Source organism: Melanerpes formicivorus, unplaced genomic scaffold, assembly GCF_026170545.1.
Source record: "Melanerpes formicivorus ecotype bairdi unplaced genomic scaffold, bMelFor1.0.p_v2 SCAF_19, whole genome shotgun sequence".
NCBI lineage: Eukaryota > Metazoa > Chordata > Aves > Piciformes > Picidae > Melanerpes > Melanerpes formicivorus.
In genome coordinates this window covers 6,649,285-6,675,929 of record NW_027142371.1, presented here as the reverse complement: position 1 = coordinate 6,675,929, position 26,645 = coordinate 6,649,285, and the positions used below count along the sequence as shown (strand labels likewise).

At 43.0% G+C, this 26,645-nt stretch overlaps 1 protein-coding gene across 3 annotated transcripts; it reads left to right on the top strand.

Annotated features, from left to right (window-relative positions):
• The first annotated feature begins 1,081 nt into the window (after positions 1-1,081).
• Positions 1,082-22,190, top strand: ZFP64 (ZFP64 zinc finger protein). 3 transcript variants are annotated; one of them, XR_010988749.1, is made up of 7 exons: positions 1,082-1,220; positions 1,703-1,942; positions 3,276-3,437; positions 5,143-5,205; positions 5,758-6,009; positions 9,836-13,422; positions 22,027-22,190. XR_010988749.1 is itself a non-coding variant. In XM_068149947.1 (6 exons), exons 1-6 carry the CDS (start codon positions 1,169-1,171, stop codon positions 11,134-11,136), a joined length of 2,070 nt encoding a protein of 689 aa, XP_068006048.1. In that variant the 5' UTR covers positions 1,082-1,168; the 3' UTR covers positions 11,137-13,582. The 3 variants fall into 3 exon arrangements, 2 of the variants coding, with proteins under 2 accessions (XP_068006048.1, XP_068006049.1); XM_068149947.1 differs by lacking the exon at positions 22,027-22,190 and having other exon boundaries at positions 9,836-13,582; XM_068149948.1 differs by lacking the exons at positions 1,082-1,220; positions 1,703-1,942; positions 22,027-22,190 and adding an exon at positions 2,929-3,060 and having other exon boundaries at positions 9,836-13,582.
• The last annotated feature ends 4,455 nt before the right edge of the window (positions 22,191-26,645 follow it).

Below are 26,645 nucleotides of genomic sequence, written 5' to 3'. Positions count from 1 at the left end.
AGGCATCCACCCAAAGTAAAGGCCATCTGACTTCCACATTTCCATTTTCTATTCAGTGTATGTATAAAGCTGTGGGTCTTTCCTGAATAGCTGCATTTTTAATATAGGGCAAAGCAACGTAACTTTCAGCGAGCTGGCACTCCAAAATGGCTGAGCCTGTTTGTTGCTGCAAAGCATGAAACACATTTGGCACAAAACATCAATCCACACTAAAACGGGGTGCCCTTGTATAGGAGAGTCTTCTCCAACCCCAAGCTTGAGGAACACTATCTGCCTGTAATGCACAGTGAGGTCTACATCCAGAAACCCACTCAAACAATGGAGAGGCTTTCCAGTAACTTCAGTGTCAAGATTCCTATTTGGAACTACAGATGAATGCTCTTCAAGATTTAGAGTGAGCATGACACTTCTTGTGGAAGACAAGTCTCCTGTCAAACAAGAGGTCTTGGGAAAGAAAACTGGGAAAAGGTGGAATAAATGACTGGTTTTCTACTAGTGGTGCCCGTGCAGCCGGTTTGGTTCTCTGCAGAAGTTAACAGTAATCAGGATTCCACATGAAGGCTAGTAACACAGCCCAAAAGGCCAAAACCTAAGACTTAGTATCCACTCCTATTACCCCCAAGATTTAATCCCAGCGCCAGCCCTAACTCGTGGCCAAACTCCCACAATCCCTGCTGGGCAAATTAAAGCTCCAATTTAAGGACTCTGTGGGAAACAGAGAGGAAGCCTCAGCCCCGTTTCCATTCGATGGTAGGGCAGCAGAGCCGCTTCAGCGCCGGGCCGTGGCAGCCTCCCGCTCCGCAGCGCGGCACACAGGAGGCAGCTCGCCTTCAGGGAACGCACAGGCCTCGTGATTGTGGTGACAAGGTTTAATATGGTGGTTTGGCATGTCAGCGATGTTCCCGCACGGGGCCTGCCCGTGAGGACGGTGCGAGCGGCAGAAACAAGAGGCAGCTTCTGCCGTGCTGCGGCGAGGCAGGCTGCGGAGTGGGCAACCCCCAGCCCGGCCGTAGCTGAGGGCAGCCGCAGCCTCGCCACCGCCACTGAGCATGCTCAGCTCCTCCACATCCGCCCTTGCTCGGTGGCCGACAGGCCGGGGGGAGCCGTTCCCAGCCGGTAATAACCGCCGTGCAGGTGGCTGCGGCGGCGTGCAGCGTTCCCGGGCGCCATGAACCCCGCCGGCGGGGGGGCGGCGCCGGCTTTCCCTGCCCCCGTGCAGTGTAAGTGCCGCTGCGCGCCGGCTGGGTATGCGCGCTCCGGGGCCTGCGGTGATGGAAACCAAGCTGAGATGGGGCCTGAGGAGGCCCCGAAACCTGAGTAGCGCATGAAAGAGGCAGGAGCGGAGCCCGGGAACCTGGCTGGGGGGGGTGGAACCCGGGAATCTGGGTGAGCGCGGCGGGCGCGCGAGCCGTGTGGGTCTGCGGGGCACCGGGCGAGCGCGGTGGGCCGAGGCCACTGGCGAGTGACCTCCGCGCGGCGCGGTGGCGGGGACCCCCCGCGGGACCCTGAGAGCTGCAGAGAAACGTGCACGGGTCACGGACGGCCCCAGCCCCGCCCCGGGGGTCCCGCAGCCCCAGGCATGGCCTGGCCGCCCCGCGGTCAGTGCCTTTGGCCAGCGGGGTGTCAGTGTGTCAGTTTGAGCAGTTTTCACCCGTTCCCATTTTCTCGGGGCTAGCTCTTGACCGTGCCCCTCTTTCCACAGTTCCCGGAGGCACCACGGTGCTGGTGGAGCTCACCCCCGATATCCACATCTGTGGCATCTGCAAGCAGCAGTTCAATAACCTCGATGCCTTTGTTGGGCATAAGCAGAGCGGTTGCCAGCTCACTAGTGCAACGGCCGGGGCCACCAGTACGGTCCAGTTTGTGTCAGAAGAAACGGTGCCATCTACACAGGCACAAACAGCAACCAGGACCATCGCTTCAGAGACCCAAACCATCACAGGTATCCTCCTGTTACCTACCAGGAGCTTGAAAACACTTGACTCGTGCAAAGTGGCGAAAGTGGCAACGTTATGTAACCCTGTGCTCATGTGCCCCCATCATACTACGCTGAATGTAGATACTCAACACTGGTCGTTGAGTATCTGCAAGCAAAGGATGAAAAGTTTTGTGCTGTATTGGGTTTAGGATAGCAACAGTTGCTGAATTTGCTAATTGAGACTCAAGTTCATTTAGAGAATTGCTCAAGTCTATTGTATAACTAACGTGCAAACTAATTAAAATTGTCAATACTTATGAAAAATAATCCAATTACTATGCATTTTGTATTTTTTAAGAGTGCTCTTGATGGAAAAACAGGCACAGAATTGCTGTTGGGCACCCATCCAGGCCTAACACTAACGTTGCTCCCACAATTTATTGGCAAGAAAAATATTACTCAAAATTTCTGCCTGTGCAAAGGCTCAAGTGAGGTGCAGATCCTGGAGACACTTAAATAAAACTAGAATTTTGTTCCATGTGTGAAGGTTCACCCTTCTATATATAGTTTAGTTCTGTTTTGGTGAGAGACCTTAGCAAAATCCAAATTATTTGACTTTAATTTGGGTAGACAGCTAAGGGCAGAGCATCTGGAAGAGCAGTGAAACAGACTGAATTCAGGGCACACTTCCAGGAATTTTTGTATTATAATCCTTCAACTCAGTGTGGGTTTTGGATGAATCACTTTTCTGCTTCATATTTACTCATCTTTAAAAGGAGGGCAGTTATAGCCTTCTGCCCTTTTGGGGTGTAGCGGTGTAATTGATTTAAAAGCTGCTACTTTGGCTGAGATATTTCCACCTGTTATTCTTGTAACAGCTAAAAACAGTAGCTTTGAAGGAAGCTGAATTTTTCACCAATTTTTTTAATTGTTTATATGATGCCTTTTTAGACAACCTTTGCCAACAATTATTTATGTATAATCCATGTTCTTTCTCCTTTAGGCTGTAGTACAAGCAGTGTTGAGACACAGACATACTTTTGTTAATGTAAGACCTGGACAGGCATCAGAAAAAAATGAATGAAGAAACTGAATGGTGCAGTCAGATGGAACTCAGAGGGACACAAGTGGGCCTGTGCAAGGTTGTACTAAGTGCAGTATGGCTCAAATCATGACCATTTTCACCAATAATAGCAAGATAGCAAGGGAGAGAAGAGCCTTTTTCCTTTCCCCCTCCCCAAGTTGAAATGCTGCTGGAAGAAACAGCATGGAGTGGTTAATGAAACTAGAAAATAAATATATTTTTTTCTGATTGGATAAGTTAATGTTCTCAAATTGAGCTCTTTTATGTGTTTAGTTTCTGCACCAGAGTTTGTTTTTGAGCATGGCTATCAAACGTACCTGCCCAGTGAGAGCAGTGAGCCACCAGCTGCTGCTGTTGTCTCTACCCCACCAAAAGCACGTTCAAGAAAATCCAATTCCTCACTTACACAGAAGAAATTAAACTGCTCCTATCCAGGTAAGATGTGGACTAAATCTTGTTCCTTTTAAAATTGATGGGTTTCATATAGTGGTATGCATGGTTTCTCTGTCTTAAGCAGTTAAGACATGCAGAACCTGGAAGGCAACCATACTAAAGATGTGCTGTACTGCTAGGGATACCAGCAGTAGTTCTGTTACTGATTTCATCTGGCCTATGCCATGGGATACTCTGGCAGTGCTGCAGGGTGTTTGTGTGCAGATGTTGGCCTGTGCCCACACTTGTAGCAATGTAAGAGCACACTCGTTACCTTTGTGCTAGCTGCCTTATTGTACATGAGAAATGTTACACGTGTTGCATGTGTTCTCTTTGGCCAGTTAGCATAAGAATGGATTGAACAAAATTATTTGGAGAACTTGATGAGTAAAACTTGTGCAATATTCAGAAAACCTGTACAGAGACAGCCTGCATCTGGGTCGAGGCAATCCCAGGCACAAATACAGGCTGGGCAGTGACTGTCTGGAAAGCAGCCCTGAGGAGAGAGACTTGGGGGTGCTGGTGGACGAGAAGCTCAACATGAGCTCTCAGTGTGCACTTGCAGCCCGGAAGTGCTCCTCGGCTGCATCAGGAGAAGTGTGGCCAGCAGGGCCAGGGAGGTGATTCTCCCCCTCTACTCAGCTCTGGTGAGACCCCACCTGGAGTACTGCGTCCAGTTCTGGAGCCCCTATTACAAGAGGGATATGGATGTGCTGGAATGTGTCCAGAGAAGGGCCACGAGGATGATCAGAGGGCTGGAGCACCTCTCCTATGAGGACAGACTGAAGGAGTTGGGGCTGTTCAGTCTGCAGAAGAGAAGGCTCCGAGGTGACCTAATTGTGACCTCCCAGTATCTGAAGGGGGCTACAGGAAGGCTGGAGAGGGACTTCTCAGGATATCAGGTAGTGATAGGACTAGGGGGAATGGAATGAAGCTGGAGGTGGGGAGATTCAGGCTGGATGTGAGGAGGAGGTTCTTCACCATGAGAGTGGTGAAGCCCTGGAATGGGTTGTCCAGGGAGGTGGTCGAGGCCCCGGCCCTGGAGGTGTTTAAGCCCAGGCTGGATGAGGCTCTGGCCAGCCTGATCTAGTGTGGGGTGTCCCTGCCCATGGCAGGGGGGTTGGAACTAGATGATCCTTGTGGTCCCTTCCAACCCTGACTGATCCTATGATACTACTATGTAGATGAGTAATCTTGTGAAGGGTAGCAGAAGTCCCCTCTCTTCATAAGCTTGCCTTCATTTGAAAGGCAAGTTTCAAATGTTTAGCATTTATTTCTGTGCTCCTAAACTGTAGCACATTCCCCTTGGATGGAATTCCTGAATGGTCAGCTGTCACCTGAGATCCCTACTGCACTAGCTTTAAGTTAGAGATGGAATTTAGTTAGTACCTCCAGCATCCCCTGTGTACTGCAAGGAGCATCTCAAATCCTAGGCAGAGATTTCAGAGAACGTGTTTCAAAGCTTACAGAAAACAGTCATGCAGAGAGTGGATTGGCTTCTAGGGGAAGCTTTGGAAAACTGGAGTTCACAGGTAAGCTGGTCACTCTTCTGAGTAGATGTGAGTAAAAAAGATGGAGAGTTCATTTTCTGTTAGTACTGAACTTTCAAGAAAATGCTTTTGAAAAAGAAACATAATCCCTGGAATATGGTAACATGTTTTGTTACAGTTGTCCTTGAATTTAATGATCTTACTATTACCATTTTCAGGTTGCCAGTTCAAGACTTCCTATGGGATGAAGGACATGGAACGTCATCTACGGACACACACAGGTTTATATAGTTGCCCTATTTTTACTTTTGGGTGATTTCCTCCTTCTGGATTTTTGCCAAAGGTTATTTTCCTACAAAGTAACATTATCTATAGATTCATTTGATAGAATGTATATATGTGTGTGTGTGTGTGTGCATTCTAGCATTGTAGTTCTCTGCACCTGAGAAATTGCCCATTTTGGGTACGCCATGCCCCATGATGGGCAGTACCACTCACAGCTGTGAAGCGTGAAGGGTTAAATTTCAGAGGTGCAAGCCATATGTTTATCTGAGTGGCAGTGCATAAACTTAGTTGGTCCTTCATATGGAACAATGTTTTCCATGTTTCACCTCCCTTCCCCCTAAATCTTAATTTCAGAGTTGTAAAGGGAGAAAGTCCCTAAGGGGTCTTCTAATAGTGTTGCACTTGTGCATGCAGCCTTCCAGAGCACAGCAGAGTTCTGAGCGTCAGAAGGAGGGCTGATAGAGATGGGTTTCAGGGTGTCCAGCTTTTGAAACCATCTTAATGGTGCAAAAATTCTTGATGCATCTATGCTCTTCTGTTTGTTTCAGGAGACAAGCCCCATAAGTGTGAAGTTTGTAACAAATGTTTCAGTCGCAAGGATAAGCTGAAGATGCACATGCGGTCTCACACTGGGGTGAAGCCTTACAAGTGTAAGCACTGTGACTATGCAGCTGCTGACAGCAGCAGCCTCAATAAGCACCAGCGAATTCACTCCAACGAGCGTCCTTTTAAATGCCAGATCTGTCCTTACGCCAGCCGCAACTCCAGCCAGCTAACTGTACATCTCAGGTCCCACACAGGTACGTTTGTACTGAAACTCAGATCTGAGTTTGTACTGAAGTTCAGGTTTGAAGGTCTCAAAGAAGGTTTTAAAAGGTGTAGGGGTGTCAGTGTGCCAGAAGGGACCTGCTTGAATTCTCAGAAGCGTAGAATCTGGTAAGGCAATAACAACAGCTCTACTGAAAATACCTGGAAGCAATCAGACAGACTTGCCTCTTGGAAGATTTTCTTCTAAATTGACTTTGAAACTGCCTATTAGATGTTCTCAAGCCCATAGAATGGAGGGATCTAATTGATTGATTGATTAAGAGCACCTAGTTCCTATCTGTGTCTGTCTCTCAGATCTGGTCCACTATATTAGAAACACTGAAATGACTTTATAATTGAGCTAGTTGTTTCAGTGCAAACCTCAGCTGCACAATTTAATTTTTCTTGCACCAGTAAATTAGGAAGTCATTACCAACTTAAGTTACACCTTTCTTTGACCTTTCTTTTTGGTGCCTTCTATATGCAGACTGATGGACCTTAACAGTGTATGAGCAGGCAGAACTATATCCTACCCATGTCATTTTTGCTCTGTGGATAGAAAGCTTTAGCTTCCAGGCTTATAAACATTCCATCCTTTTATATTTGCATTATTTGCCTCTGTTTAATTTTCATCAGATTGCTCTTTTATGGATTGTTCCTAGAAGAGATTTGCTGTAAAGATGCCGCTGTACAGTTGTCTTTGTACAGTTGATTTTGTTATGTTGTTTTTCACCTAATCCTGTGTTGCCTTTTATACGTTTTATTAGTTCTGTGAATTTTAGCTGCAAGGTGGTTACGGTTCAGTGATTACTAGATTAGCTTTGAACCTATCCTACATCTGGTTCTGAATTCAAGTACTGAACAACATTAGTTCAGATGTGTGCAAGATGGGATTTATTTTGAGTAGATAAAAGAAATAAATCCCTTGTGCATTGTGAAGGAGAGGAGGGTTAAACCAATCTGTCTCTGGAAAAAAAGAATCTTTTATACTTCACAAATCTGTTGTGATGGAACAGGCAGCACTGTCAGGCAGTTATTTCACAAGTTTCTCTTTTTCTAGTGCTATATGAGAGGATGTGTTGGTCAGTTAAAATAGTATGGGTTGGTATGGGAAGTTACCTGTTAGTAAACAACTAGTCAGAAAAGATGGTATTGGGTTTTCCCTGTGTCACAGAAGAACGTGCGTTGTTGTATATTTATGTACATGGGCAGGTATGCTCTGAATCTGGCTGTGGAAGAACCTGAGAATAATCATGGGACTCTTTTATTTCCAGCAGAGTTAGATCTTTGTGGCATTACATATTGTAACAGTTTGGCACATTAGTATTTTGTATCTTAAGCAACTGAATTATGCTAAAATTCAAGCCTTCAGTTTTGTTGTCTCCTCCATTTCTCAAAAGAAAAATAAAATCTCTTTTGTAAATGGATTTTTTTTTTTCCCTTTTAATTTGCTGAAAGGAGATTTTGAAAGTAATCATTTCATCCTTGTTAGGTTACAAAGCTGTTATGCACACAGTTTTAGGAAGAAGATAAGACTGGTGTGTAGAATATATTGGTTACCAGAATGAAATTGCTCATTCTCCAGAAAGTAACTGTAATCCACATTGCTCAGAATGAGATCATCTACATAACATTACTTGTTGAACTAGTCATCTGAAGATCCATCTGATGTTAATTTAAGTAAAACTGCTCTTAAAATTAATGGTTCCAGGATCAGACACTTACTGTTTTAACTTACATTCTGTCAATATCAATTATGTATGGACAGAAATGTAAAGAAATATAAGCAATAGAAGAGCACTCTTTATATAAACAGAACCAACATACTTTGCTGGATTGAGTAAAATTACTAATTCATTTTCATTTATTGTGCTACCCTGTATGTGAAGATTGTCCATTAAAGACATACTGTGCCTTCATCAACAAAGCAGATAAAAATTTAGGAGCTGAGTGTGCAGCTGAGACTGTGAAATAAACTAGGTGAACAAACAGTGCATCTTCATTAATGGAATCTGGTTAGTATCGGTAATACACCATGTGTCTCAATTATTAAACAAATGCATAGATTAGCACAGTAGGCCACAACTTGATTTGAAAAATATGCAGCTAAACCTATGACATATGCAGCTGGATAAGCAAATTATGCTAAATTATACAGCTAGCACATACTGTATAAAATACTGACTTATAAATCAGCCATTTGCAGTTTGATTATTAAAGAGGATAAATGTTTCCTGAACTGAGTACACTCTCCTTTTCCTTCCCCCTTCAAGGGTGTCTTAGAACCTGATAATACAACCTAATAATACAATTCTACTTGTTCAAAATAACACCTACCTAAAGACCTCATGCTTAGGTACTTCAGAGAACTACATATTTAAATTAAAGTAAAAAGGGAACAGTTATTTAGTTGGTAGGTTTGCTTTGGATTTTTTTTCCTTTAAGGACTTGGGAATGGAGTCACTGCTCTTTACTCTGGAGTTGATTATAGATGAAACAGAGCTGCAGCTTCATTTGGTCATGGATATTGTGACACAAGCCTGAAAATAAGGAAAATGCAAAATAGGGGGTTAGATTCAGGCAGTTGAAATGGTTATTTGTGTAGGCAGCCTGACATAAATAGGCTTACAGAGATCTTGCAGATGAGTGTGTTCATTTTTCATGCTTTATCAGTTAAGAATTTAACCTAACTTCCAACCACTATTGTTAGGTTTCTGGAACAGCATTGCTATGGACAGGGAAGGAAAAAGGAAAAAAGAAAGAGGCACTTCTGAACATTTTCTCTACCTGTTTGCATGAATACAAACTGGTGTTAGATTTTCCTTAAGTGATCTGTGGAACATTATTATGTATGATACATGGTACAAAAACCTCTTTCTTGGTTGCTGTGGTGCCAGAAGAACAAAAGCTTAATGTAGCTTCTCTGTGTAAGCACATTTCCCCAGGGTGATGTACTTGTATGTGTGCTTGATTAGTCTCCTATTTGTCTTTTCCAGGTGCACTGACATAGCTCTGACTCCCCCTTTTTATTTTGTCTTTAACTGTAATAATGCTATGGTTGTGCAGTCACCTGACACCAACCTAGGTATGGATTTTTGTCCCTACATCTCCCTGTGTTCTGGTCAAGAATTTTCACTGACTTCTGTACCAGGTTTAGTATTTGTGCCACACCACATGAACCAGGCCAAAAAAATGTAAGCAGGTTTTCTTGTCAGCTAATCTAACTCCCCATGTGGACAGAAGTTCAGGGGAGGCAGTAAGCAATATATGGTTGAGCAGTAAGGTCGGTGCCCATAAAGCATCTGTTTCTGCAGTAGCCTGCCATTTACCCTGGCTAAAGTTCACCGAGGAGCCTCCTTGTAGAACTTGTAGTGTAAACCCAAGACATGGATGTGTTTGTGTTGTTTTTCTTAAGACTTCAAAAATAGAGCAGGTGTTAAAGCAGCAGTGTTTGGTCTTGCCAATTTTGAACACTAGCTGAGATGCTCCATTGCTAAAAAGGGACAAATGAGAAACCTCAGTCCTCTGGAGCACGTTGAAGAGTTTTGCACATAAGAGTAACTAAAAATTGAGACTATCTAAGATGCAGACATGAAGAGGCAAGTATGAACAGGCATGCTCTTGGAGACTTTGCTCACAGGTATGTCAGAGCAGGTGATAAATACCATGCCATTCAAGTTCTCCACATCTTGGAAATGTGTTAAGAGTTTACAGGTATTTAGAACAAGTCAGCTGAACATAATTGGTTATAGCATTAGCCTCTCCAATGGATCTCGGTGTCTCAGCTGTAATTTGAACTCTGTTGTTTTTTGTTGACAGGAGATGCTCCTTTCCAATGTCAGATGTGTCCTGCTAAATTTAAAATCAACTCCGACTTGAAGAGGCACATGCGTGTGCATTCCGGTGAGAAGCCCTACAAGTGTGAGTTCTGTGAGGTGCGCTGTGCCATGAAAGGAAACCTCAAATCACACATTCGTATCAAGCACAGCATGGAAAACACTCTCAAGTGTCCAGAGTGTGAATTTCAGTGTGGAAACAAAACAAGCCTTCGTCACCACATACGAACTCACCAGCCTGAACAACCAGTGAAGTGCTCAGAGTGCAACTACTCCTGCTCTAACAAGGCAGCTCTGAAAGTGCACGAGCGAATCCACTGCAAAGATCGGCCCTTCAAGTGTGAATTCTGCAGCTTCGATACCAAGCAGCGGAGCAACCTGACAACTCATGTGAGGAAAGCTCATGGTGACAAAGTCAAAACCAAGAAGCAAACTGTGGAGAAGAAGGAAGGAGATAGGCCAAAGCAAGGTGGCTCCAGACAAGTTGCCAAATTGGATGCTAAGAAAGCATTTAAGTGTGACCTCTGTGACGCTTCCTTTGTGCGAGAAGATTCTCTCAGGAGCCATAAGAAGCAGCACAGTATGTACAACGGATCTAAAAACAGTGAACTGGCTGTCCTGCAGCTCCAGATGGATCCCAGTCGGCAGACCAGTGCCCCTATTACAGTCAGTCACCTCCAGGTCCCGCTTCAGGCAGCTCAGGTTTCTCCGTACAATGAGGGAAGGGTCAAGATCATTGTGGGTCACCAGGTGCCTCAGACTAGCAGTATTGTTCAGGCTGCATCAGTGAATGTTGTGCCTCCTACCCTAGTTAGCCAGAATCAGGAAGACCTCTCTGCCAACAGCCGCTTGCAGCTTCTGGGCCAAGTCAGTCTGTTGGCACCACCTCCCCCTCCCATATCTCAAAGTGAAGCAGGGCCTGTGGCACAACCAGCAGTTCTCCTCACAACCCATGACCAAAGCGATGGAAGTGCTTTACATCAGACTCTGATTCCCGCTGCTCCTGTCAGCAGTCACGAGCCTTCAGCAAACCAGGCTTTCATCACCAGCTCTGGAATCAGCTGCTCTGACTTAGAAGGCCTTAATGCTTTGATACAAGAAGGAGCAACTGAAGTGACTGTGGTTAGTGATGGAGGTCAGAGTATAACAGTATCCACCTCAGCTCCCCCTCCTCCTATCTTTTCTTCATCCTCTCACACAGAAGCCCCTAAGCAGACCTATTCTATCATTCAGAGTGGAGCCCATACAGCTTTGCTGTGTCCAGCAGACTCCATACCAGATTAGTCCCAAAGTTCTGTAACTAAACTAATTTCAGTCTCAGAGGCAGTGCTGAATTCAGCAGAAATGCACAGGACACAAGTGAATGTAGGATTTGCCCTACAAAGCCAGATACCTGCCCCTTACACATTTTCCTTGTCTGTACATACAAACGTGTCTCATGTGAAAAAAAGATGTATATATTTATGTGCCTCTGTTGAAAGCTGTGTTCTTTGTAAAATCTGTGCAGCCAGCCAGCTGTTGGTGGTTTCACCAAGCAGTAAGCTCCCTGGAACCCCATTCTTGTGTTGTGCTGGCTGAAATAAGAAAGCCTGACTATGTGATGAATTACCATCACAGCAGATTCATTCTCTCATGCACACACATGACAAGGTAATGGTCCAAGCCATTCTGCAGTATATTTTCACGTGAAGTCTTTCAATTATGTGCTGTGTATGCATGTAATTAACTGTGCCTGGCTGGTTGTGGATCTGTAAGTAGATTGTCGGCTACTGGGTCTAATGCAGGCCCAGTAAAGTTTAAAGGGGCTGTTCCTTAATGTCTGCAACAGTTGCTAGCAACTGGCACTTGATCTGGAAACATTTATGCAGAAAACTAGGTGATTGTTTGTAGAAAAGAGAAGGATTTTCTCCAGCCATCAGTGGTAACTCATTTTGTTAGCAAGTTAATTACGAATCATACATATGGCCCAGTGAGCTCTGTCAGAGGCAAATGCAAATATATTTTTTACCAATACTATTTTTGTTTTGATGCTGCCTGTTTGTAGTTGCACAAGCAGTAACAGTGCACTTTGGCTCTGCTCTTTTCAAATTAAAGGGGAGAAAGGAAAAGGTTGCATTCATTCTGTTTAAGGTTGCATTCATTCTGTTTAAAAGAAAAAAACAAAAAGAAAGATTCTAATCCAAGGTCTGAAACTAGCATAAATTCAAATTGGTTCAGAATGAGGTAGTGCTTTACCATCACAGGATGCATGTTTCTATAATGAATGAATTCTACACTGTGTTTTGAGCTATGCAATATTACAGTACTATCTAGTGAGCATTCTTGTGGTAGCTGATAATACCTTCACTACCAAACTATCTAATTGAAGAACAGACTCTTGAGAGCTTTCACCTACAGCTTTGTAGGTGCCTGGATCTGCAAAACCAGAGAGCGTTCCACAGCCGGTCAGCATCCCAAGGACAATTGTGAGCATACATGAAGAGGGAAAAGAAACTGTGAGCAAAACTAGCTCTTGAGATTCCCTCTTGGGGAATCAAAGTCAAGTTACATTTCACAGTATTTGCTAGTGGGAGACATTGAATGATTGCTTTATGTGCTAGAAACATGCTTAGAAAACTTATTATATAATTAGGTCCACCTTCTGAATAATGCTGCTGTTTGAAATGTTCAGCTGTACAGCCTTTATTTTGGGTAAGGGGAGTGCTCCCTGCTCCTTCCCACTGAGTGCTACATAGTCTCCATGCAGTGTAAGGCTTCCTGCTTGTCAGCAGCGAGTAGGAAAATGCAGTCCTAACTCATGACTACAATCATACAGGTTGTATTTGAAATTGTGACCTTTAGGGTTGGTTTTGAAATAAGGGTTGTTTACATTTGACTGCTCCAATATTGCTGTCTTTGTTATTTATGGGGGATAGTGCTTTGTACTTCCATAGCTCTTTGGCCTTCCTAATCCTAAATGAGTCTTCTTTAAAAAAAAAAAAGAAAAAACAAAACACAAACTTCCAAATCTTCAGTTTAAAATCTGGGGTTTGATCTGAACTTCCTGACTGTGTGCTTTGCACTTGTGGATGTCAGAAACGACAACACTCCAGCTTCATAAATGCCTCATTCAAAAGGCATTATTAAAGACTTGTCTCCTAGCCCCTCGCTGTATTGAAATATGAAGCAAAAGTTCTAAGTTCACTGACAGTTGTATTTCAGGGTTTATTGTTTCCTACACTTGTTCTCCAACTTTTCTGGTGATGCAGGTTTGTCACCTGTTAATTATCTCTTCCCTACAGACAGGTGCTTTAAGGAGCTGACAAGACCCAGTTCCAAGTCACTGAGCACACCTATTTTTATATCAATTAGAAGTAAGCAGGAGGTTTTTACTACATTAAATCACAGCAGATCATTCATTGAGAACAGTACATGGAAAGCCTAGATACACTGAATTTTAACACTGGCATTGCTGTTTTGTGGTTCTCCAGTCATGTTTCATTGTTCTACCTATATCACAGAGCTGGTCATTGCATTTCATCTCTGCTGAGGCTATTTGTAAAGATACTTGGAAGATAAAAAACATCACAAGTAAGTGCTTGATCTTATTATATGGGGTCTCAGACACTCGGGTTGTAAATGGTGGCTGGAGCAGCACAGATCAAACACTGTTGTCTTTGAATTAAAATGCATGGCATAGGAGTGATTCTTCACTATGAACCTGTCTCCAAATGTATGTGTACTTAGGTGCCTTATCTTCCCCCCGCCCCAGGCTGTGTGCAACATTTCTGTACACTAGGCCAGTAGATATCACAAACATTGGTAAAAGATGGAACACTCTCAGTCCTCTACCAGTAAATACACATTTCTTACCCAGCTTACAGTGCTACTAGGCCACCTGAAGCAGTGGTGGTGCATGGGAGGAGGGTCTTCCCCAGGAATGACAGTGCCTGACAGGGCTGAGCTGCCCAGACAGCCCCATGTGCTGACAGGCAACTTAGCTGCCAGAGAGCAAGCCTGGGGAAGTTCAGTGCAGTTGGAAGTCTGCTTGACACACAAAGGCAGAAGGCTCCATCAGGTTGTCTCAGTAGGCCAGTTTGCAGCACTGCTGCACAATAGGAGTAAATGGTCCATTGATGATCTAGGTTTTAATATCAGTTACTGTAATTTTTTGTGTCTTGCAAGATGAAAGAACCTGCATTGGTCTGCCCTTGGTTTTGTCATCAGTAAGTCTGCCTCTATATCTGTTTGCTCACATAACTATCTTCCCAGTGTTTCTTGCTGGTAGATTTTATGAAGGCTGCAAATCTGAAGCATAATTATGTTCCAGTTTCTACAATCAATATGGTTAGAAAGTTTAAATATCCTTGCTGAGGAGCTTGCATATTAAGAGACCCTGGTGATGGAGCTTTACAAGTGCTCCAGCTGGACAAGAAACTGCTGCCTGAAACACGAGTGGTTGGACAAAATGTTCTTAAAAGACTTTTCCAGCCTTCTGTGATTCTATGGGACAGGAGCTGGTGGACATGAGCTGCTGCAGAGGCAGTGGTAGTGATATTAGGTCTTACAGTAACTGCTGTTTCTGGTGGGTAAGATAGGCAGACTTTTGGGTACAAAAAACTGTACTAAGCCCCCAGACTTGTAAGTGCAAGTGTACTACAATTTGTTAACTAAAAACTAAGAATGTCCATTTGGCAGTCAGTATATATGAAATCTATGTGCAGGGTCTCATGAGCATGAAGTATTTTGAATCATCTATAGGTGGTGCTGAAGATCCAAAGAAACTTCACTGTGAGCTGCTTTGCTTGATGATGTGTTTCCTGTTAAACAATTCACTGCACCTTATTCTACCGGGTAAAAACACTTCAAAATCCACTGTTACAAGTGGTTACAAACAGTTTAGCTGTCAAATCTTACTTTTACTTGAGATAAAAAGCAACAAAGTCCGAAGTTTTCCACTGCTGAGATCCCATGAAACTGATCTATGGCAAAAAAATGTGATCTCACCATTTATATTATATTGATCCTTTTTTTTTCCTCTCCCTGTTAACTAATTTTAATCTATACATAGTTTGCAGCTGCACAATGCACTACAAGAGTGATGCAAAGTCAGTGATTTTGACAAAGCTGCTGGTTTCAACTGCAATTTATTTGTGTTTGCACTTGGCCAACAGACCTGCACCCAGGGGATGCACCACCACATCCAGGCATCTCGTGTTCAATCTAATACCACGCTTAACGTTACACGGCTCTGTTATCTGCATTTCAGTTTCACAAAAAGACTTGTTTACCTTCCAAAATAGGAAGCCAGTAGATTTGTCATATTGTAAAGGCTAACCTTCATTCTGGTCCTCTCTGTGCCTCTTAAGATAAACAGGAAAGATAACAAAATGGTGTGAATGAATAGACAAAGCTTAGGGTTGCTTCTTCAACATTGTTTAGCTGATTGTATTGTGTTTAAGTGAACAATCTCGAGGCTTCTTTACTCCACCCTTTACTCCCTTCCCTCCCCCCCCCCCCCCCCCCCCTTTTTTTTCCTCTTAAAGCAGCTGATAACCAAGGCTAAGACAGGGGCAGTGTGGGTTTTTTTCAATTTTCTGTTCCAATATTCTGGCAGAAGCAGACTGTTTTAATCTCTGATACTCGATTAATTCATTCTTCATCTTATCAGCAGATAAATCCCTTGAGAGAAGATCATGGCAATTCAGAACAAGTAGAGCTTGCTTGTTTTCAAGCAACCCTCCTGGAGTTCTGTTATAGCCTCAGAGCTCTGTAACGAGTTGCCTCTTTCCAGGAGAAAAATGTTGGGATGGGTTTTGTGCTTGTTGGAGATGTCTAAGCCCTCCCTGATAAGTACTGAGCCCCATAGCGTGTGTGGCACAAAGCAAGCAAACCTGGCTGCCTGGGCTGCTGCTGGGAGGGTTTCTTACTTCTGCCCACTTGTTAGAAAATGGATGATATTTACCCTGCATTGCACTGAACTGGCTCTTAGAGGAAACTGGAAAACTAAATATGCCATGGTTAGCTCCTTCAGAACCTTCATTTCAGGTTTTGCTCTCTGTAGAGTCTTGTGGGGATTTTTTATGCATTTTGCCTTTTGGGTCCCGTTTGTGACTTCAGAGTGCGTTACAGTCCTCTCTCCTCCATGAATACAAATCTCTATGGCTGCTTAAAGAAATGAGGTTAAACAAAGCAAGAATGTTAGCAAGAACACTAAGCAAGCAGTGGTGCATAGTATGTGTGCATTTCAAATAGAGCAAGCCTTGCTTTTGAGCCCTTCCCGACCTTTTTTGATTTTGTTGTTACTCCATGGCACTGCCTTTTAAAACCAGATCCAAGTGTCACATGAGCAGAGGCTTATCCTCTACCAGACCTACTATAATGTGCTTTTCTCCTCTTTGTCTATGGGAGGAAAAAACATGCAACAGAACAGGGGAGGAAAAAAAATCAAAAGTCCACAAGAAAAAATTGTCTTTAACACCTTTAACTGAGTTTTGGGGTGGCAGTCATCTGCATCAGCTCCTGCACCATGCCCCCAGAAGATGCAGGGTTGAGTTTGAACAATAAACCAGCAGCACTCTGGGTTAAGCCCTCTATCAGTGTTGCTTGAATCTTCTATGCTGTTTTGATAAAAACTTTTAACTTATTATTTGCATTAAAATAGCAGATTCTTGCTCAAACCCAGCATCAGTTTGTCCTGTGCACAGGGCAGGTTAGTGGCTATGCAGATGCCCCTGGAAGCACTCCTGAAAGGGTGAATGGGATCAAGTCCTCACATGATGCTGCTTTCCTGAAGATGAGGAGGCCTATCAGGAGAGGCTGAGGGAGCTGGGGTTGTGTAGCCTGGAGAAGAGGAGGCTCAGGGGAGACCTTATTGCTCTCTACAACTACCTGAAGGGAGGTTGTAGCCAGGTGGGGGTCAGTCTATTCTCCCAGGCAACCAGCAACAGAATGAGAGGACACAGTCTCAAGTTGTGTCAGGGGGGGTTCAGGCTGGATATGAGGAAGAAGTTCTTTACAGAGAGAGCGACTTGCCATTGAAATGGGCTGCCCAGGGAGGTGGTGGAGTCACCATCCTTGGAGATCTTCAAGAAAAGACTGGATGAGGCATTTAGTGCATGGTGTGGTTGATTGGATATGGCTGGGTGATAGGTTGGACTGGATGATCTTGGAGGTCTCTTCCAACCTGGTTGATTCTATGAGGTGAGACCTAAAAGCTAGCTCCTTGGGGACCAGGGGAAACCTGAACTTCTATGGAATACATGTGGGGTTTGCAATTAAATAATTAATATCAGGAATAATTCCCAATCATTTTGGCAGAGCTGTTTGTTGCTATGATGATCTGACTACACTGGTAACCCCCACTGTTGTGGGGTTTTAAATTGTTCCTTAAAAATGTTAGAAGCATGCCAAGGCATCTTTCTCTAGATTGCAAACAACTGAGGAAAGGCTTCGTTTTTTAGCTATATTTATTTTATTCTGTGTTTCTGATTCTTCCTTTATTTATTTGTGTTTGCAGACAAAATATAGTCACTCTTTTTGCAATGTGATGCTCTGCTGTCTGTAGAAGTATTTGCTGTGTCCTAAATGGAAAGGCTTCTATCCTATAATTTCAGGAATATTGACTGGATACTCTAATGGCCTTTTACATCTCTAGCTGGAAAATCTTTAACCTACTATTTAAATTTTAAGAAGATAAACCAATATTGTTAAGAGAAACTGATGTCTCCTGTCACTTATCCTGATGACCTTTCATAAGGTGATAAAGGTTTCTATAGTGACCTGAGGAAATAATGTCTCAGGTATCATTGTGAATTAAAAGTCTGAAAAGCTTTCTTTTTCTCTCTCAGGTATCCAGTTCTGCTGTTGTCTTTATTCCAGTTGCTTGCAATAGAGAAGGACTCATAAAACTTACAGTATTTGGTTACATGGCTGTCTTTCATCTTTTAGAGACTTCATGCCACTGAATTCTGTGGCCTGTTGTATCAGATAATTTATTCCATAAGCTTCAGGAATGGGGTTTGCCTCTATAAAACCCAGGAATTCTCTGTTGCTACAGATCCAAATTTGGCAGAGCTGTTGAGGGATTGCTCTAAGTTCCTAGTTTCAGACCTCATGTAAACTTGCTTTTAATGTCTGAAAGCAAAAGCTCGTGTGATTAGTGATAGAGTGGGTAAATTTTATAGGTAAAAGTTGAATGTTATCTGAGAAATAATAATCCCAGGACTAGTAGAAGTTTTGGGGTTTTTTGTTGTTTTGGGTTTGATTTTGGTTTGGCTTTTTTGGGGGGTTACAAGGATGCATTTATGCCTTTTGGTGGTGGATGAAACAATGCATTATCTTTCTGTTTATTATACCCTGATGTGTCAAACACCCAGAGCGAAGCTTGGTGTTTCAGCTCAAGTTTTCTACTGATACCTTTCAAAATGAAGGAAAGCTGTTAAAATCTTCGTGCTATCTGTATAGGCAGCACTTAGGAAGTAAAGGCTGTCCCTACATGACAGACTCAGGTTGTGTATCCCTGTTGGTCAGAGCTGTTCTGACTGGTTTGTGTCGTTTTTCCTTTTTATCACAAAATGGAAGCTTACCAAGACTGGGAGCCCTGGGCCAGGTGAGGCAGAACAAGGCTGGTGACAGGATCAGGCCAGCCTCTGAGCCATCAACCCACTGTGCTTGGTGGTTGTATTTGCACCTTTTAAGTGACAATCTATGAAAGGAAAAATCCATCCCCTGGCTTTTCTTAACATAGATCACAACTTCATACTTCTGAATTGTCTCCACATACTGTTGCTGGCTACATTGAATTATATGAGTAATTTGTATTATCACTGGAGTAGTGCTACTGAATTCCCCACCTGGAGAAGGTGACGTGCACCTCAGAAGTATATTGTGAGGATGAGAATAATTTGGATACCTCAGTGATGAGCGAGAAATACCTAGATAGATACTGGAGATAGCCACATCTCATGATGGCCTAAAGGAAACTTGGAAAGAACAGGAACGCATAAAGTTAAACTGCATAATGCATAGCATTCATAATTAATAGATTAAAGTTCTTTGTGAAACATGGGGTTTCATTCTAACCAAGGAAAGGGACTATAACTGGTGACACAGTTTTAAAACACCAAGGTAAGATGCCATGTTAAAGTTGTAAAGTTAAAGAGGTGATAAAAAGGATGCCTTGTTTTTAAAGCTTTACAAGGCTGATTACCTTCAAGAGCAACACTCTTCCCTCATCGCTGGGCATATTGGATCATTCTGTTTCTTAACTTACATACAGTTATGGGGGGGGGGGGGTTATGAAAAAAGTTGCCAGCCTCTGCTTCTTAGCCGCTCCTGAAAAGTTCAGACTTTATCATGTGAATCAGTTTACCTAAACAATATTACATTTGCTTTTGTTGTAAAGTCATGTAGATCAGTCATTGATAGAACTTTAATTAGCCAGGGATGGTCATGACTTTTTTATTTATTTTTTTTAAAAAGCCTGCCAGCAAAATTGCTTTTTGGTGATGACTGCTTGAAAAGTGCTCTGCAGGGGCCCATTCCCAATTGATTATCTTTCACAGCTAATAGCTTCAAAGGCTATTTGGTGGACAGTCCAGTTTTACATTTAAATGTAAATCTTGATAGCCTTGACAGACTGATGATCAGAAAAAAAAAAGGGGAGGTAAAAACGGCAAAATAAATGTACAGCTGGTATAACTTTCACCAGCTCCTCGGGGGCAATTGTAGTAAAATTAAAATGGTTACAGTTTGACAAAGCTCTTTAGAGTGGACGGGAGTGAAAACTTTCCTCAAAAGATCTAGCATTAATAAGTTGCTAAATAGCGTGTCAGCCTTAAAAGTTCAGTACAGTGTCAATGGCTCCCATTTGTGCTTCATTTGGATTCAGGAGTAAAGTTCAAAGCACTGGAGGCACTGGGGTAAAGCCAGTCTTTTGATGAAGGTACAGCAGAGGAGTTCTCTAGAAAACCAAGTTCTCGTTTGCAGCTAAATCCTTGTCACAGGCCAGGTGACATCAGTTTGAGGAGACTCATTAGCCACCAATTTCCTGCGGCATAGGAGAGGTGCCATGGCTTCTGCTTGGACTGGGTTGGTTCTACCTTTCAGGAAAAGGAGCTGTGCTGGCTCTGGGTCTCTGCCTGGATGGGTGAAGGCAGAGTCTGGATTTTGATAGACCTTTATAAAAATGGCCCAAACAGTGTAAAGATAAAGCTAACTAAGATGACAGAAGTCTGGTTCCCAGCCATGTGCCAACTGCCCCATCACTTTTGTGAGCTGGCTGTGGGTTTGGCATAGTGAGGGGCTGCCATTCATCTTGGAAACAGATAAGGCAGCAAAAGGATTCCTTCAGCAGTGATGTGCTTGTCATCTTTGCTGTTGAATGACTGAATGGAGGCAGCCTGGAGAACCCTGCCAAAGTATCCCATGTTCTTTGCCATTGCTACTTTGCCTCTTTTGCCCTTTTCCTGAGCCTTATCCTTTCCTTACATGTTTTCATCAGATTACAGTTAGCATCTTTGTTGGCTTCCTTGCCTGAACTCCTCAAGACCCTCCCTGGCTGATACATTCTCACACTGGCCACACCACTTTGAGAGAGAGAAATGCTCATTGAGGATGGAGCAAATGGTTAATGCCATCCTATTGGCAGGAACCCTGGGGAGAGGCTCTTCCAAACAGAAAACTACTAAACTAACTGAAACAAAAGGTTTTCCAAAAGTAATGCAAGTGAATCTTGTTTAAGCTGAGGTGCTCCAGGACTCCTTACATAGCAAGAGTTAAGTGCATTTTGGGTTGTGTGAGTCAGTGATGAGTCCTTGACCACAGGAACTGCTTGCAGGGTTACAGATGCATCTGCTACACTGGCCCGGTTAGCCAACCTCACCATCTGCTCCCTGTGCAGAAAGTGCTTTGAATCTGTGGTCAGTGAGTAGTGCCTCTTCTCTGGCTTCGGCTAAAATGTGTTGTAGTGAAGCTGTAATTTCAAACTGAGCTGCTCACCACCATGAAGTGTCTGTGAGTGCTGCTGATGCCTGTACTGTGCTTCCACAGCCCATGGTGGGAGAAGGTGGACAAGGAATTGCTCATCTCCAAAACACCTCAACAAGTAGGAGTAGGTGCCTTTTTCTTAATCTTTGTTGCCTTGAAAACTGAGTTACCGACACTCACTGCTTGTTTTCTCCTGCATGGTCCTCATGTCTGAACACTCAAGAATACCAGTTAGCCACTGTCCAGCATTTTCCAGACTTTCAAAAGAAGGGAAAGGATGGGACAAAAGGGAAAATGCTCGGTATACAAGCCACCAAGACTTTCTTTCCTTGATCTGTTTCTATCTCAAAGATAAAAGGTAGCTAAAGAATTAGGAATATTTGATGATGAAGAGAGACTAGAAAAGGTGTTTATCCTGAGCAAGGGCTGCTGCAAGGAACTGGCACACTCTGCAGAAACCACCCCTTGTTATCTATTTTCTTTTTCATATCAGTTTCTGAAATAATCTCCACAAAGTCTAAGTCCTTGACATGGTTTGTACTACTGCAGCCAAAATAACACCCTGCACAACTCCTGTGCAGCAATGAAATCAGCAGCCTGTTAGGAACCAAACCTTACTGGTGTTTCCAACGTCATCAGGTTGCTCCTTGAGCATGCTTGCTGCCTGGATGAAGGATTAAGCAACACCTCTCAGCTTCTAGGTGTTTAGCTAAAGCCCAAGTGTTGCAGATAGAGGAAGATGAGAGGGGCAGACCTTGTACTTCTCCCTCACTTTCTCTCCTTTCCAGAAGGAGAATGCTTTTGTTTAAATTCCACTCCAATGGCAGAGTACTCATGTATGATAAAAGCTTATCTTTTTACTTATTCTCTCTTTTTAAGTGTTTTTCCCTAAATTTGTGCAGCTCTGCAAATCCTCTGCCATAAATCCCAAATTCTCTTAGGAGTGATGACTACTGCAGTGTCCATAGTAAACTGTCTGATGACAGGTGAAAGCCTGTTTGGTTTTTATTTGTCCATCAGTCCTAAAGGGCCGGACCATGAATTAAAAACTATACCCACTACCCTTCCCCCTCCCCACCCCCCAGTGAAATGGTATCCTAAAATTAAAACAAAAAAAAATGCATAAAGCATGTTTAACAAAAACTGTCACATACTGCTTCTCTCTTTCTCTTACTATATCCACTCCTCTGCTTTTTATTTGCCCAGGACGTATAAAGCCAAAGAGCCAGCACATCCAGAAGCCTCACCCAATCAGCTACAGCATTGAGAAGCCCCAAAATTAAAAGGTTTGTGCCACGAGAGAACTCAAGCTGTGGGATTTTTTGGGAGCCTGACACTGTGGCAGTAAAGGTCCCTGCTCTGGTGGGAGCAGCCAGCAGATGGGCAGGACGTGGCAGCAGCCAGGAGTGGGTGATCTCCAGCACAGGGAGTAGGGGTGGGTTTTTTGAGGAGAAACTCCTCCATGCAGAGATGGTGACCTGAGGACAAAAATCCAGCTGGTTCTTTGCAGAGTTGCTGCACATCAGCTAGCACAGAGCAGTTGCAGCAAAGCATTTAAATTTGAATTAATCCTCTTTTCCTCCCCATGTAGCTGAGTCTTTAATAATAAATCCAGCTATCAATCCAGTTTATATTAAAAGGTATGATCTGTAAAACCTGTGTGCAGAAACACCAAGTTCTGTCTATATTAAGCTCTGAATAAATGATTCATGTGGCCATGAAATTTCATAAGAGTCTTTCCATTGACTTCACCAAACTTGGTTAAAGTATCCTTCTTCATATGACTAGTACAGAAACTAGCAATAGGACAAAAGAAAAAGAAATTTGCTTTGCTGGTTCTTTGACCTTTTTGAAGTTCCTGAGTTTCCTGCTCTGGGTTAGGATTTCAAATATTTGTTTCACAAGCTGCCGACGCTCAGAAGCATAACTGGTCTATTTGCATATGCAAATTTCTGTTATTTGTCTCCCATCTACAGCTGCACATTCCACTGTCTGCATTCCATTTTTTTCATTTGTTAAAAAGAAGTACTTTGTATTTGGAGGAAAACTGGACCTCCTGCTCAGTTATTCAGCTTACTGTGATAACTAACAGTGAGTATTAAAAATGAAACAAAACAAAACAAAACAAAACACCATTAAAGCTTTACCCAAAGTTGCTCTGTTCTGTACTTCTCTGATTTCTCTAAATCACAGATTATTATTATTTTAGTTCATATTTAGACCCAGGCTGCACCTTAAACATAAGAATATTCTTCTCTTGCTTTCTTAGAGGAAAGCAATTCCAAAGCACAATTGTTTTGCAGGGGACTTCCCAAAAACTTAACCCCTCTTCCTGTTAAAATTAAGGATGCTCCACTTAAATATTGTGTATAACTTTCTGTATTCATGCTTGGTAAAAATCTTGGTGTTTGATAATTTGTCCTGCCCTGCTGCTTTGAGCTGGCTTGTCTGAGGGGAAAAAGGTATCTCTACAGTAAATGAGAGCAGTTTGGCAGTAAGGGGCTACTTAGCATGGCTGATGAGTTATGCCATCAATACCAAACTGATTTCCAAGATAAATGCAACCCTGAGGCATTACAAAGCACAAGTTATGGCCAACTGTCTGCATATGTGATCATCTTCTAGTGACAATACATCTTAAAGCTGCCTTTATCACTAGCCTGGTGATGCATTTTTTGTGGGTTTTGGAAAGAGAAGGATTAAATTAAGACAGTGCAGTGTTATCAGCTAAATTCTGTAGTTCAGCTCCTTATCATCAAATGAGTTGCTCAGATGACAGTGAAAGAGCCTAAGAAAAATTGAAGTATAAATGACTGGTTAGAAAATGAAATAATTTGAGTTACAGTTACAGAAACAGAATGTGAGGCCCCTCAGTGACCACATCATCTTCTATGTACAAACAGCTGATAATCTTATCAATGCAAAGTTGCCTCCGTGCTGCATTTAAAAGCAAGTTGCCTTCATTCCAGCTTCCAGTCCATTGAAATCTGCTATAAATACCTACTTTATAACACTGACCCAATATATAAATTGCTTAGTTCAAAAGAAAAGCCTTTTTTTTTGGAGGAAAGGGAGAATGGAGTAAACGCAGTGTGTTGTAAAAGCTAAGTGGTTTTATTGGCACTTTAAAATACCCTTTTATGCTGAACTCTATCAGCTCTGATTATATATAACAACAGTAGTTATGTATTAAAAATGTGTGTCAATAGTTCTAGTAACACTGTGATTTGTCATTTGTGTGCCAGAGGTCCCGACAGGCTTGACTGACAGAGTCTAGCCACAGCTCACAGGGATCAGACCCTGGGGTATGTTGTCGGTTTGGTAAATGGATGAGTAACCATCTCGGCTATTTAAATAAGAAACCATCTATCAACCACAAAAAAAAGCTAATGCAGCCTGAACTCACACACCTCTTATGATGCCTGTTTCTGATGCCACTGGAGAAGCCATGACTGCCATACCAAGTCACCAGCCTGCCTGGTACAGTTTATCAATCAAATAATGAATAACCCCCCTAGTAAATATTAAGGGAGAAGTTTAGCGATGCTTGCACAGAACAACTGACACTCTCCTGTACTCAGTGATTTACTACATGCCCTCATAACTGTGTCTAGATGTCAGTGTTGATAGAGCCTCTTGCTCCCAAAACAACTTCTCTTCACAGGAGGCAAACGTCTGTCTCACTGAGAGGTACTAAATCTTGTCTTTTCTATGGATGAGCTACTCAAAAGCAGCATATATTTGTGTGTGTGACTGAGACAATGCTGTAGCCACTCAGCCAGCCTGTCTCACCTAAACTTGTTTAATAAGCAGCACATAAAGCAAGCAATACCATAACTGCTTGCAAGGATCAGCCAGGCTTTTTATAAGGACAGTTTTAAGGCACTGCTGTATATATAACAGTGACTAAAGTTTCATTGCACTGGCTGCAAGTGAAGCTGCCCTCAGACAGCAGGTGTTGTGCCTGTTTTGTTCAGTGAGGGGAATCTCTTTAACCAGCTTCTTCTGCCTACGTGTGAATTCACAAGCTGTGAAACAAAACATCCCCCAGGACAGCTCACTGAATTCTCTCAGCTGTATTGTACATAAATTATGGTACTCTGAGGCTGGAGGAAGTCATTTAATGCTGGAATTCTCCAAAGGGTTTGACTGCTTGTTTTGCTGAGGAGTAGCCATGTTATACATTATATAGAAATGGTGACTTTTGAAGACCCTCTCCTCTTCTTTGCAGCCATAACTATCCCCATAGGAATTAGATCACTGACATTATATTGATAATTGTGGACTACTCAGTACTTTGCTTTTTATACCACCCTCAGCTGAAGGCAAAGCTGAGTAATGCCTGCAGGAGCAGCCAGCTGCTTCTGTCCCTTGGTGAGCATGCTTTTGACAACAGGCCACAGCTGCAGAACATGCATCTTTCCTCTCTCTTTATATGCCAGCTCCCACCACCCTTGAAATCATGTCCTTGGGTGCATCCTTCAGTCCCAGCCTTTCCTTACTGCACACATTACTCACTAAGCAAATGTCCATGTAAGATGCTGATGTTTCCTGCTGTATGGCTTTCATTACCTCCTGAGACAGAGGTATTGTGCTGGTAGCTGGAGTTAGTTTGTGGAAACATTTGGCTGCCCTACTACAGCTCTTATTCCTCTTCTCAAAGAAAATAACATTGTTATAGGTGGTTGATGCTGTTGTGCTGTGCACCAGGGTGATGGGGCGAGTTTTCTGCTCTGGAAACAGCAGTCTCCAAGAGAGAGCAGGGACCAGTCTGGAGCAGGGATGTTTGGAACCACCTGGGTAAGCCTTGGGGCCAGGGCTCGAGCTCTGGGCCAGGACAGCTCAGGGCAGGAACATCCTGGCAAATGTTAATCATGGCTGATTTCAGTGAGTCCTGATGTGGATGGGAAGTTTGTAGGATTATCACTTTAGAGACAAAAGTAACCTTGTTCAATTCTTAAAGTGCCTACTACTCTTTTAGTGGTTTACAAACAGAAAGTAAAAGAAATAAGCATATTTTTATTTCATTTTGCTTTAAAACTCCATTTATAACTTTGCAGTCTACACTGATAGGGATAGTCACCTGGCTGTCACCTAATAAAGCTAGTTACACCCTGCCTGCTTCATATCAGTTAAGGGAAATAGTCTTCTCCCAGGCTGAGCCAGAACAGTGTCAGCTTTGACTTGCCCATTGGAAGTTCTTCTCTCTCTGCATTGATACACAGTGAAATTAAAGCCCTGAGGATGAATTTGTTTTGCAAATGTTCCCTGTAAAGGTCAGAGATGTGCTGGAGGTTCCCTTCCTTCATCCATGCCTGATTACTTTAGAGGCAGTTGTTTTCAATTTCAAAAATAGAAAGACTGTTAAAAGAAGTGCAGATTTTATTATTATTAATTTTCATTTAAAAATCAGTTGAGACTTCCATGCAAGCTGCCTCTTTCAGCATCTGGCTCTAACCTGCAATGCCCAGGGGGTTGACTGTGTGGAACAGCAATGCACTGGCTCTTCTGTTGTATAATACAAAATACATCCAATAAACTGCTCAGCCAGTTCTGTTAGTAGCCTTAAGATGTCACTAACTGACTTGGCCTTGGCTTTTCTGCTGTGTTTTTCTGCAGAGCTAGGGCTGGAGAAGCGGAAATAGGCTGTTATTTTTAACACATCTCCCCCTCCTACAGTGAGTGACAGACAAGGTGCTGATGTCAATTGGCTAGTGTTACAGGCATTAATTAAGTCAACTAAAAGTCCTTTTAGTTTCCATTTCCTTCTGCAGGGACAGCAGACCCACATAAATGGGAAGTGCAAGAAGAGAAGGCAAGCGCCG

Coding starts and splice junctions, on each gene's coding strand:
- ZFP64 (XM_068149947.1), top strand. CDS start 1,169: ATGAACCCCGCCGGCGGGGGGGCGGCGCCGGCTTTCCCTGCCCCCGTG. Junction 3,438..5,142: donor ATTAAACTGCTCCTATCCAG/GTAAGATGTGGA, acceptor TACCATTTTCAG/GTTGCCAGTTCAAGACTTCC. Junction 6,010..9,835: donor ACATCTCAGGTCCCACACAG/GTACGTTTGTAC, acceptor TTTTGTTGACAG/GAGATGCTCCTTTCCAATGT.